Genomic DNA, 10891 nt, shown 5'->3' on the forward strand with positions numbered 1-10891 from the left:
TTTCGCCTTTTTTTAAAATATGTATGTACATAAATTTTCCCTTTTATATAAAAATATATACACGTGTATTGTCCTTTCTGTGGCTGCGCGCTGCCGGCCGAGCACGCCGCCGCCTCAGGCCACCACCACGTTCAGACCCAGCTCCTCAGCTCCGGAGAAGGCGCAGGTTTCCGGCTGCTCTCGTTTTAATTTAAATTTTCACTTCCTGAGGGAAGATGGGGTTTTAATGTGATTTTCTTTTGAGACCGTACTCGGTTTCACGACACGCCCGGGGCCGAGCGGCGCGCCACAGGGCGCTGCCCGCCATGTCCCACCGCCCCCCGCCACGTCGCGCCGGGGCGGGCAGCGGGGCCGGGGCGCCCCCCGCTCCGCCGCGCGGCTCCACCTCCCGCCCGCCAGGGGGCGCTGTGCCCGCCCGCGCCCCCCGCCTGCCCCGCCGCCCGCCGTTGCGTCTGCGCGGCGCGGCGGGCTCCGGCCAGTCATGGCCGCCTCCGTGTTCTGCTGCTTCTCGTGGTGCAGGGATGGAGGCGCCGGCCACATCCCGCTGAAGGAGATGCCGGCGGTGCATCTCGACACGCAGCGCATGGGTAAGCGGGGCGGCCCGCCTGCCCTCCCCCAGCCGCCAGCCCACCCGTGCCAGGCCGGGGCCGGGGGGCGGGCGGAGGCTGAGGGGCGGCGGCGGCGCGGGCGCCTCCCCGCGGGGAGGCCGCAGCCCCGGGGCGCGGCAGGGGGTCGCCCGTGAGGGGCGGGCGGGGGTGCGCGTCCCCGGGCGCTGTGGGAGGGAGGCTTCAAGGCGGAGCTGACGGGTTTCATACGGTGTAGCCCTGCCTGCCCGGGGGGAATGTGCGCCTGCCCCTGGAGTTTATCCTCTCCTCGGTGAAACGCGCTGGCAAAGTCGCTTTTTGACTGCTTCTTTAGAAGGATTTGGCAGTTTTCAGGAAAAGAAATGTCCCTTTGGTTTAAATTCTGTTGACGCTCATCGGCAGAATGAGCGTGGGGAGGTGTGGCTCAGTGTCGGGGGGTGTCTGAGGGACGCCGCGGGTGTCGGTCAGCTGAGGCGAGGGATGGTGGCCCCGAGCAGGGGAGGTGAGTCCTGGCGATGAAGGCTCAGAGGGAGCCGAGCCATACAGCGCCTTGTCCATACCGCTCTTCGAGTGTTATCCTCAGGACGAGCTATCCACAAAACCGTGCCTGGGCTTTGTGGAGCAGAGAAGTGGTCTGGGCCAGCTGCAGCAGAGCCAGGGAAAGAGCTAGGAGGAAAGCAGTGTGGTTGAACCAGAATCTAGTGCTCAAGCACAATTGCTAGTCTGTTTTTATTCGGTTTTATCAGTGGGTTTTGACTGTGTCTCATGATCTTGACCATGACAACAGGGCCTAAAGATGAAGTCTTCCACTGGAGGAGGAAGACTTAGCAAAGGATTTTTTTCTCCCTGTATTGGTAGGCATGTTTCTAATAAAAGGATTTTTTCAGGGAATAATTAAACACCTTTCAATTCCATCAAAAGTTTCTACCCAATGTGTCTTTCCTTCCCTTTGCCGAACATTTTTTCTCCAGTGCGTAGAGACAGGGTACAGGGCTGTGGTCTCGCAGTGAACCCTTTCTGACTGAATTGTAAGTTATGCTTCTGATGTGGTTGAGCAAAGGTTGTAATTGACATGGAGCCATAAAATGCAAGAGGCTAAATTAGAGCAGTGTATAGATTTAAAATTAATAAACCCTATCTGAAAGATGAACTGGCCTGTAAACAGCTTTGCTTTTCTTACTTCAAAGTGTCACCTGTCATCATCATTCTCAACAGACTAATGAAGCTCTTACTTGGGGCAGAAAGAACAAAAACTGTTCTCAATGTTTAGGACTGTTAAAGTCTGCTTCTGGACTTCTAAAAATATTTTGATATTTTGCGGGGTTTTTTTCTTCTTGCAGGGACAGATGTTGTCATTGTTAAAAATGGCAGAAGAATATGTGGCACAGGAGGCTGCTTGGCCAATGCACCTTTGCATCAGAACAAGAGCTATTTTGAGTTTAAAATCCAGTCCACAGGTTAGTCAGCAAAAATGTACAACTTTAAACTTGGAAGGTATGTCAGATTGTCTGCTGGTGGTCATATCTCAAATACCGAGCACATGCATCTTTCTAATTTCATCCTTGAACTTGTGAACATCGGAGAGTTTTATAGGTGTCATTGTGTAGAAGGAAATTAATATATTTTTTTAATTGTGGCTCTTAAATATTTGAGAGTGGTAAGTATATTACTAAGGGAGTGGAAATACTAAACCACTGTATTATTTTGTATGCTGTTATGTGCATGTTTTTCAGTTAGCATATTGTAGGAAAGTTTTTTTGTAAATAAATGCTTATGACCACATAAAACACTGTAGGTATGAAGTTGGGTTTTTTTTAAGCAATGCAGTTTATCCAGCAATATTTGTAGCTATTTGTCTACCTTCATTTGCTTTTAATATGCACTGTGTTTGCCCAAGCAAGGGTAACACTCCTTGTGTTAAACTTTGCTGTTCAAATCAAGTAAGTGTGGCACTTACTCTGACACTGCCTTATCAGGAGGAGTCTTTCAACACCCTGTTTTATTTGTTTTGCACAAATATAATGCAAAGCAGCTGAAAGTGAATGAAATTTGGAAGCATTATACTTTTACTAATAGTCAGCTTCAGTAGTAGAGTGCACTCCAGTTTTGCCGGTATTCTAACATGAAAAATCAGACATGCATTTTTAAAAACAACATACACTGTGAAAATGAAGCTCTTCTTCCCTCCACCTATATCCCTACACACTTAGGGAAAGAAGAGAAGTGTTAGTCCAGAGACAGGCCATATGATACCAGCTGGAGCGTGAAGCTGGTGCTTTTTGGGTAAGGGTTGTTTGCGTTCAGTTGAATTGGAGTGCAGGCAGCATGAACACAAATCTGTCCAAAACACTTTGCAGTCAAACTGGTTGTTTAGTTTTGAACTATATGTAAACCCCAGATCAGTCTTAACTTGACCATTTCGGTATCCTTTATGTTGGGGGAAGAATCCCCCACAGCTGTTGTTCATACATGGTCATTATTCACACAGATACAATATCCATGTTCTTATACTTGAGAAACACAGGAAATTGATACTCCTGGTCCCTATGAGCCGTGTCTTTATTCCTGTGCCCCAAGGCAGGAGAACTGTAGATCACTTAAGTTAAAACTTCAATTCCCAGAAGTGTCCCTGCACAGTCTATTAGGGATCATCTGTGGGGTCACCCTGACTATTGGAAAGTTTTCTGAAGTTTTCTCCTTTGCTAATTAAGCACTTTCTGTCTTTACCCACAGGTTTTCTTGGGTTTACTTTTCCTTTCCTCTTCCTCTGTCCCACTGGGCCTGTGGGGGAAGCGAGTGAATGGCTGGGTGGTGCTTAGCTTCCTAGCAGGGATAACCCACAATAGTCTTGGTATTTCCAAGAGATACTTACTACTAGTACTGCTATGGCACTAGCTAAAAACACATTCTTTATGCTATTCTGCTTCAGTAAAATAGTCTTCAAACTAATGTTTTTTTTCTTGCCCTGTTAATGGCACGTTTTAGGGATTTGGGGTATTGGAGTTGCAACCCAGAAAGCAAACTTGAATCAAATTCCGCTTGGTCGAGATGTCCATAGCCTGGTGATGAGAAATGATGGAGCTCTCTACTATAATAATGAGGAGAAAAATAGACTACCAGCAAACAACCTTCCTCAGGAGGGTGATGTGGTGGTGAGTTTCTTAAGCCTTCTTTACTCCCCTGGATTCCTCTTATTTACAACTCTGTGGTCAGGCTGACTGTTTCAGTCAAATTGTTCAGTTTGCATCTCCCAGTTTGGAAAGTGCTGATACCAACTCCTGTTGTGTTTGAATGGATCAGCAGCCTGCATATCTGTGGACTTCATTCTCAGCATTGATACGTTTCTGAATGAGGAAGAGACTTCACCAATGTTTGAAAAGTAGCCTCTCATGCTTGGTTGCAGTATCTGCCTGACGGATAACTCCCACAACAAGGATCCTACACTGTTTGAGATAGGACCTCCCTGAACAAATAATGTCTTGGAATGCATTACATAGCTATGCACCATACCCAGCGGAGCTCAAGATCCTGTAGCTAACTGGTTAATGATTAGAAGGACAGAGCTGAGCAAAGACAGGTCCTGGATGATAAATGAATTGTATTTTTAGTCAAACTTTTGTAGGGAAGGAGAGTTAGTAAGTGGGGAAGGGGAGTAATGCTCAATGGGAAAATTATTTAAGAATTGAGAACAAATGGAGAATCTTAAGATTTTTTGGTATCTTACTATTCCAGGTTTCTCAAAACATCTTTAAGTGACTTTGTTCAAAGGGTTGTGTTTTATTCCTGTAATTTTCTTAATGTCCTGTTAGAGATGTATTTTCAAAAATACATGGGAGCAATGCAACAAAATTGAGACCATTTATCATCACTACTTTTTCTTGCTGGGTAACCTTGCCTCTATGTAACAGCGGTTAGAAATTTCATCTTTAGAAGCCCCAAAGAGCTAAGGTTGACTACTCCATCCTTTGCCCTCAGGTACTATTATTATTTTTCTAATCCCCTTCTGAAATTGTTTTTTTGGACAGTTGCAGACTGTTTCAGGGTTTGGTCAACCTGTGTCATCTGAACAGCTTCAACTACTCACAAAAAAGTAGCTGATGTGTTACTTCTAACTCCCCAGTTTTCAAAAGTTTCAATTTATTTTGTTCTGCCATTAGGTTGCTGAAGTACTGAATGACAGCACAAATTGTCACACTCAGCCATACCAAAACAGTGAGAAAAATGATTTAGCTAACAAATAAGTAACTTATTACCTTGTTAGCATTTGCTTTCTGCACTGCAGTCAGCATATTTATGGCATTCTGTATGAAACCATGGTCTGTTGCTGCTGGCAGAGTGAATGACCTGAGAGAGGTTTCCATATGGAAGTATGGACATATAACTTTAATAAATAGTGACGCTCTGAATTAAGTTTATTTCCATGAGGAGGTATAAACAAGAAGACTGCAAACTGCTTAATATTTAAAATCATGATAAACTTTGTGTTTCTTTAACATGGTGAAGAGTAGTTTGGAAATTTGTTTTCTAAACTTGGTAGGATGCAGTGTGCAGTACTGTGATGCATCCAAATTGTATGAGCGTTAAGGAATCCTGACTATTTGAAAATACAAATGTTACCAGTCATTTATTAACTTCTAGTCCTTTGCAGGAATATTTCAAGTGAGGTTTTCTAGGATGCTGTGGTTTGCGTAATGGTGTTAAAATTTGCCTGTGGCTAAGAAAGCTAAATTAAGTAGCAATCTTACATGTATAAACTTGTTGATGCTTTTTTGTTAATTTTCTGTACTTTGTAGGGTATTACATACGACCATGTAGAATTAAATGTATATTTAAATGGGAAGAACATGCATTGTCCAGCTTCAGGAATCCGAGGGACTGTCTATCCAGTGGTCTATGGTAAGTCAGAGATTTTCACTGTTTCACAGTATGGACAGTATTTTTGTACCAAGTCTGTCTTGTGAGCTATGTATTCTTGCTTAAATGGAAGACGCGTCAATCATTTATTTTTGGCAACTACATTTTGCCAAATGTACAAATTGCATGAAAATACAAAAGTATATTTTCATCTAATTTTTAATGCTTAATGGTGAAAAGAAGTGCTGTTTACTGACAGCTTACAGTGTCTGCATCCAACCAGCTGGGCAGTTACTGCACTTGGTCTAAAAATTGCAAGGTGAAAAACCTGTGAAACAGATGAGAAAAAGAAAAACAACAAATTCAAACTTATGTAGACTTGTGGGCTAATCTGATTTATCTCTGAAGCTTGGTATTTATGCCTGTTAATTTCACATACTTTATAAATGCATTCAGTGTTAAATACAAGTAGATACTGAATTGCTGTTTATATTTTATTATGGAAGTCATAACTTTAATGTATTCCTGCTTTTGCTATATAGTGGTACAGCTCTTTGCTGCCGTATGAAATTGGTGCCCAATTCTGAAACTCAGCAGTTGTGGTAGCTGTTGTGCCAGCAACCATCAATACAACACAGCAGTTTTGAACAAGAAACAAATACCATATCCAATTAATCCCTGCATAGGCAGTTTAAGGAACAATTGATGAATTATGGAAGGTGGAATTTGGCCAAGACATGTGTTAATGATTTACTCTTCCAGAACTTGGTGATCGTTTTGGAGTTCCCAAGTAGTTAGAATTCTGTTTAACATCTCATCTGAAAGGCAGCATTGCCCTTGGCTCAGTGCATAATCAACACTACACCCTGGGCTGGCCTGTAATTTCCAGCAAATGATAACTGCTCATTGGATTCCCAGTATTATACCTAACCCATGTCCAGTTTATTCCTGTGTGAGCTTCATCTAAGCAGTAGCTTCTTGCAAAATCGTTTTGCTCTTGAGATACCATTAGCTATATGATGTGGATAATTGTTTCATTTCGTGGTTGGTTCCTAATGAACTGTTGGCATGTTTCCGTTTATATCTTGATAAATTTGTAATACTGAGTTTTATGAACGGGAAGAAAATATTATATATGTGTTGTAGAGCCTCTGAAGCCTATAAATGTAGCTGACAAATTACAGCTTTCTAAGCTACTAGAGTGGCAATTGTTTTACATAGTCATACTGTGATGTGTTCTTAGGCCACGTGATGGCGCTGGTAAAATGTTGTGGCAGACAGTGGCTGCCCTGTAGCACTGCAGGATCTCCTGGTGCCAAAAGCTTCCTGAGCAGCGGGAGGAGAGCTGCTGTGTGATAGTTGATTGTTGCATCTTCCCTATATTTTGGAAATAGTGTTACATAACATGAAGAATACACGTTGCTTTCAGAAAACATTTGGTGGCATGTTAGCCTACTGTAAATCATCTTTTTCTCTGACTAAAGAAGTTCTGTGCCTGAGGAATGCAGTGACTTTTTTATTGCCAGGCTCTTATTGTCATCTTCCACAAGCAGGCATAATTTCGTCATAATTATCATGTCTCCTACATGTAGCTATAACAATTGAAGCCTGCAAATTGCTTTCGTGTGGTACTTACTTGGTATAAACTATAAATGTCCTTAATTTAATGTGAACTTCTAGCCATGAGAAGGGATTTTACCATAGAGAAAAGAGTTTCTTAAGCATTTACCCTGTCCGTAATTCAAACTGCAACTGTAGGTATCTTTTTAAAAGAATCATGATAGAGCAGGCAAACACGGTGTCAAGCTTGAGAGCGTAAAACAGAAAAACGGACTTAAAGGTTGTTCCCTACAGCAGCTATACCTTGGGCGCTCTTGCGGAACTGAGATACAAACACTGCGTAAGTACTACAGAACTGTACAGATACACTGATAGGAGTTTTATCTGAGCCTAGGAGGGAAAAATTCCTACCTTGGCTCTCAGATATCTAAATTCCAAACCAAAATATGGAGATGAAGCTTTTCTGTTTTCACCTGATGTTGCTAGAGTACCAGGTTTGTCTTGGAAGTTGTCTTTGAAAGATACCTGGCTTTTCTGACTGGTTGGGTATTTCAGTTTGCTAATGCAGTACATGAAAGCTTTGCTCTGAAAATGCTCAGCAGTTTGTTGTTTGTATTCTACATTGAAGGTAGTAACACTTGTGTCTCAGATTATGCAAGGGCTCTAAAACTGGGAGAAGTATTGTAAAAAATCATTAACTTCCAACTTAGAGGCAGTCAAAGAAGCTCTTTTTGGAGCATACGCTAAAACAGATGGTCTGACACCAACCACTGCAGACATCTGAAACCTTGTAAACCTCCAGAGAAGTCATTGCAGATAGCTGACACTCCAGCAGAATGAGGAAGTGGACAGAAAGGTACGCAGCTGAGGAGGTGACAGCCCTTCAGCATGTATCTGGTAGTGTCCTTAATCTGTAGATTTCCAGAGAAATGGAGGAGAAGATTTGGAGGGAATTACCTGAAGCCCTGCTAACACTCCCAGTGAAGTCAGAGGTAGTGTTCTCATTGACTTCACCAAGGACAATTACCAACTAAAGTAAACAACAGAAGAGAGAGATGATTTGCCGTCATGTGTAGGGCTTTAGCAAATTTGTTGAAGAGATTTCTTTTAATTGTATTGTATGTATGTAGTGGATGTGTTTGAGAATATTCTTCATGGTTTGAGCATAGTATATAATCTAGTAAGATGGTGTAATAGAGGATCAAACTGTAAGTATTCCTTATCTAATTCCCTCTGTTTGGTTCTTTTCTGCAGTTGATGACAGTGCCATTCTGGATTGTCAGTTCAGTGAATTTTATCACACACCTCCACCAGGGTTTGAAAAGATCCTCTTTGAGCAGCAAATCTTCTGAATGTCTTCATACTGAAAATTTGCACCGTGCACTATTATAAAAGCTTTGTCATCTAAATAAAGCTTCACTTTACTTTTAGGAAACATATCTGTATTTTTAGTAAGTACTTGTGACTGTTGTCTGCAGATTTAATATGTTAACTGCAACACCAGGTAACTGTGTTGCAAATACGAGATTTCTGACAATGTTTTGTGATTGAAATTGAGTGTTTTGGGACAGGGTTTTTCTCTGATTTGTACTTGATCCCTAAGGAGACTAAGGGATGTTATTGTCATCAGTATTACGTTCAGTGTTTTGAATAAACTGGAGCTCTCTAAAGCAAATAGTTCTTATGCATATGATAGCTATGGAGATGGATACTTCTCATGGTTTTTTCCCCAACTTTTTTCATACAGAAGTTACGTACTTTGTTTAAAGGAAGCACTGTGTTTCTGGTCTGTGATTTGGAGTTGTGGTGTCCCAGTTGTGCACAATGACTAATAATATGATGGCATAACTAGTAGCTAGATACTTTTTTTTCACAAGGTGTAATTTATTCCATTCCCTGAATCCTAGGACTAGCAAATATAACTTAATCTATTTCTCCTAGCTTTTCATTTGCTTTTATTGTGAAGCTTACTAGTAATACTTTTTTTCTTTAACCTTCCAAAGTAAACCTGAACACTACCTGTGTTTTTGAGGACCACCGTGCTGTGTTGCTCCGGCAGGAGAGTAAGTACAGATCACTCAACTTGGGTATGCAAAGAGCCAGGTGAAGGGTATGAGATGTTATGGTGAAGCCTTACATCTAAACTGTAAATTACATTATTCTCTTATGGAATAGCATATTTAATTTCTTTGTGAATCGTTTGTAAATGATTAATGGCTAAGACATTGTTCTAAAATGTGATGCCCTTGAATATAAATTGTGAGATGCTTTTTTTCCCCTCTTGTCATATTTAATATACTTCCTAGAAGAATTTTTATTGTAAAGAAAGTCTTCATACTGGATGTTTGTTTTTAGTTTTTGGCTCTTCCTGGGTTAATGCATTTGCATAAATGAATAATTTTACTTAAATATTTTTAGAAATTATCTGATTCTGAAATTTTCAAATACAAACAGCTTTCTCAAAGCCTTTCACCTTATGATTTTCTGCATCTGTCTTTCATTCTGAGTGGCTTGTGTTTTCCTTCCTTTTAACCTTGCTTCCCACGACAGTGTTGGGTAGAACTTTCCACTTCCAGCACCTGCATGTAAGCAAGGAAGTGCCTACAAGGCACCATTATGGAGAAATCCCCAATGGCTGAGTGGCTGGGCCCAGAGGGAGGTGATCAGTGGCACGAAATTTAGTTGGAGGCCAGTAGCTAGCAGTGTATTCCAGGGGTCAATGCTGGGTCCAGCCCTCTCTAATATCTTCACTAGCGATCTGGATGATGGGGCAGAGTGCACCCTTAGCAAGTTTGTGGGTGACACACAACTGGGAAGAGTGGCTCACATGCGAAAGGGTTATGCTGCCATCCAGAGGGACCAAAACAGGCTGGAGAAATGGGCTGACAAGAACCCTGTGAAGTTCAGCAGGAAATGCAAGGTCCTGCAGCTGGGGAGAAACAACCCCAGGCACCAGTATGTGCCGGGGGCTGTCCGGCTGGAAAGCAGCTTGCCAGAAAAGGACCTGAGCGTCCTGGTGGAACGAGTTGAACATGAGCCAGCAAAGTGCCCTTGCAGCAAAGAAGGGAACTGGTATCCTGGGCCGCATTAGACAAAGTATTGCCAGCAGGTCAAGAGGGGCGATCTTTCGCCTGTACTCAGCCCTGGTGAGGCCACACCTGGAGTGCTGTGTCCAGTCCTGGGCTCCTCAGCACAAGAGAGACGTGGACATACTGGAGAGTCTGAGGAAGGGCCACAAAGATGATTAATGGACAGGAGCACCTCTCCTGTGAGGAAAGGCTGGGAGAGCTGGGGCTGTTTAGCCCTTATCTTTGAAGGCTCAGGAGATCTGATTGATGTATATAGGTACCTGAAGGGAGAGTGAAAAGAAGATGGAGCCAGGCTTTTTTCAGTGGTACCCAGTGACAGGCAGAGGCAATGGGCACAAACCAAGGCACAGGAGGTTCCCTCTGAACATCGGGAAAAACGTTTTACTATGAGGGTGATTTGAGCACTGGCAGAGGTTGGCGAGACTGGTTGTGGAGTCTCCATCCTTGGAGATATTCAAAAGCTGTCTGGACATGGTCCTGGGCAAGTGGCTTTAGGTAGCCCTGCTTGAGCAGGGTGGTTGGACCAGATGACCTTTGGAGGCTGCTTCCAACTGCAACCATTCCGTGATTCTTCCTTTAGGTGCTGTTACTATACTAGTTAACATGTACTATAATGATTCTGTAATTGTTTGTCAGCTCTTCAAACTGGAAATTATTATATATGCATACATACATATATAAAATATTAAAAAGGAAAGGGAAGGCAGGTGTCCTTTTTCCTTTTGATATGTTTCAGCAATGCCTTCAACAATGGTTCTTTGCCATGAAAGGCTACTGAGATGGAGGTGCTTCTTGTGGAATTAT

General features: G+C 42.6%; 1 protein-coding gene across 1 annotated transcript; it reads left to right on the forward strand.

Annotated features, from left to right (window-relative positions):
* Positions 1–421: 421 nt before the first annotated feature.
* On the forward strand, positions 422–9475 carry SPRYD7 (SPRY domain containing 7). The gene is made up of 5 exons (XM_056328896.1): positions 422–587; positions 1925–2041; positions 3570–3736; positions 5378–5480; positions 8253–9475. The coding sequence occupies exons 1-5, from the start codon at positions 482–484 to the stop codon at positions 8348–8350; spliced, it is 591 nt and encodes a 196-aa protein (XP_056184871.1). The 5' UTR covers positions 422–481; the 3' UTR covers positions 8351–9475.
* The last annotated feature ends 1416 nt before the right edge of the window (positions 9476–10891 follow it).

This window comes from Falco biarmicus, chromosome 2 (assembly GCF_023638135.1).
Source record: "Falco biarmicus isolate bFalBia1 chromosome 2, bFalBia1.pri, whole genome shotgun sequence".
NCBI classification, from domain to species: domain Eukaryota; kingdom Metazoa; phylum Chordata; class Aves; order Falconiformes; family Falconidae; genus Falco; species Falco biarmicus.

Coding starts and splice junctions, on each gene's coding strand:
- SPRYD7 (XM_056328896.1), top strand. CDS start 482: ATGGCCGCCTCCGTGTTCTGCTGCTTCTCGTGGTGCAGGGATGGAGGC. Junction 2,042..3,569: donor GTTTAAAATCCAGTCCACAG/GTTAGTCAGCAA, acceptor GGCACGTTTTAG/GGATTTGGGGTATTGGAGTT. Junction 5,481..8,252: donor TGTCTATCCAGTGGTCTATG/GTAAGTCAGAGA, acceptor TCTTTTCTGCAG/TTGATGACAGTGCCATTCTG.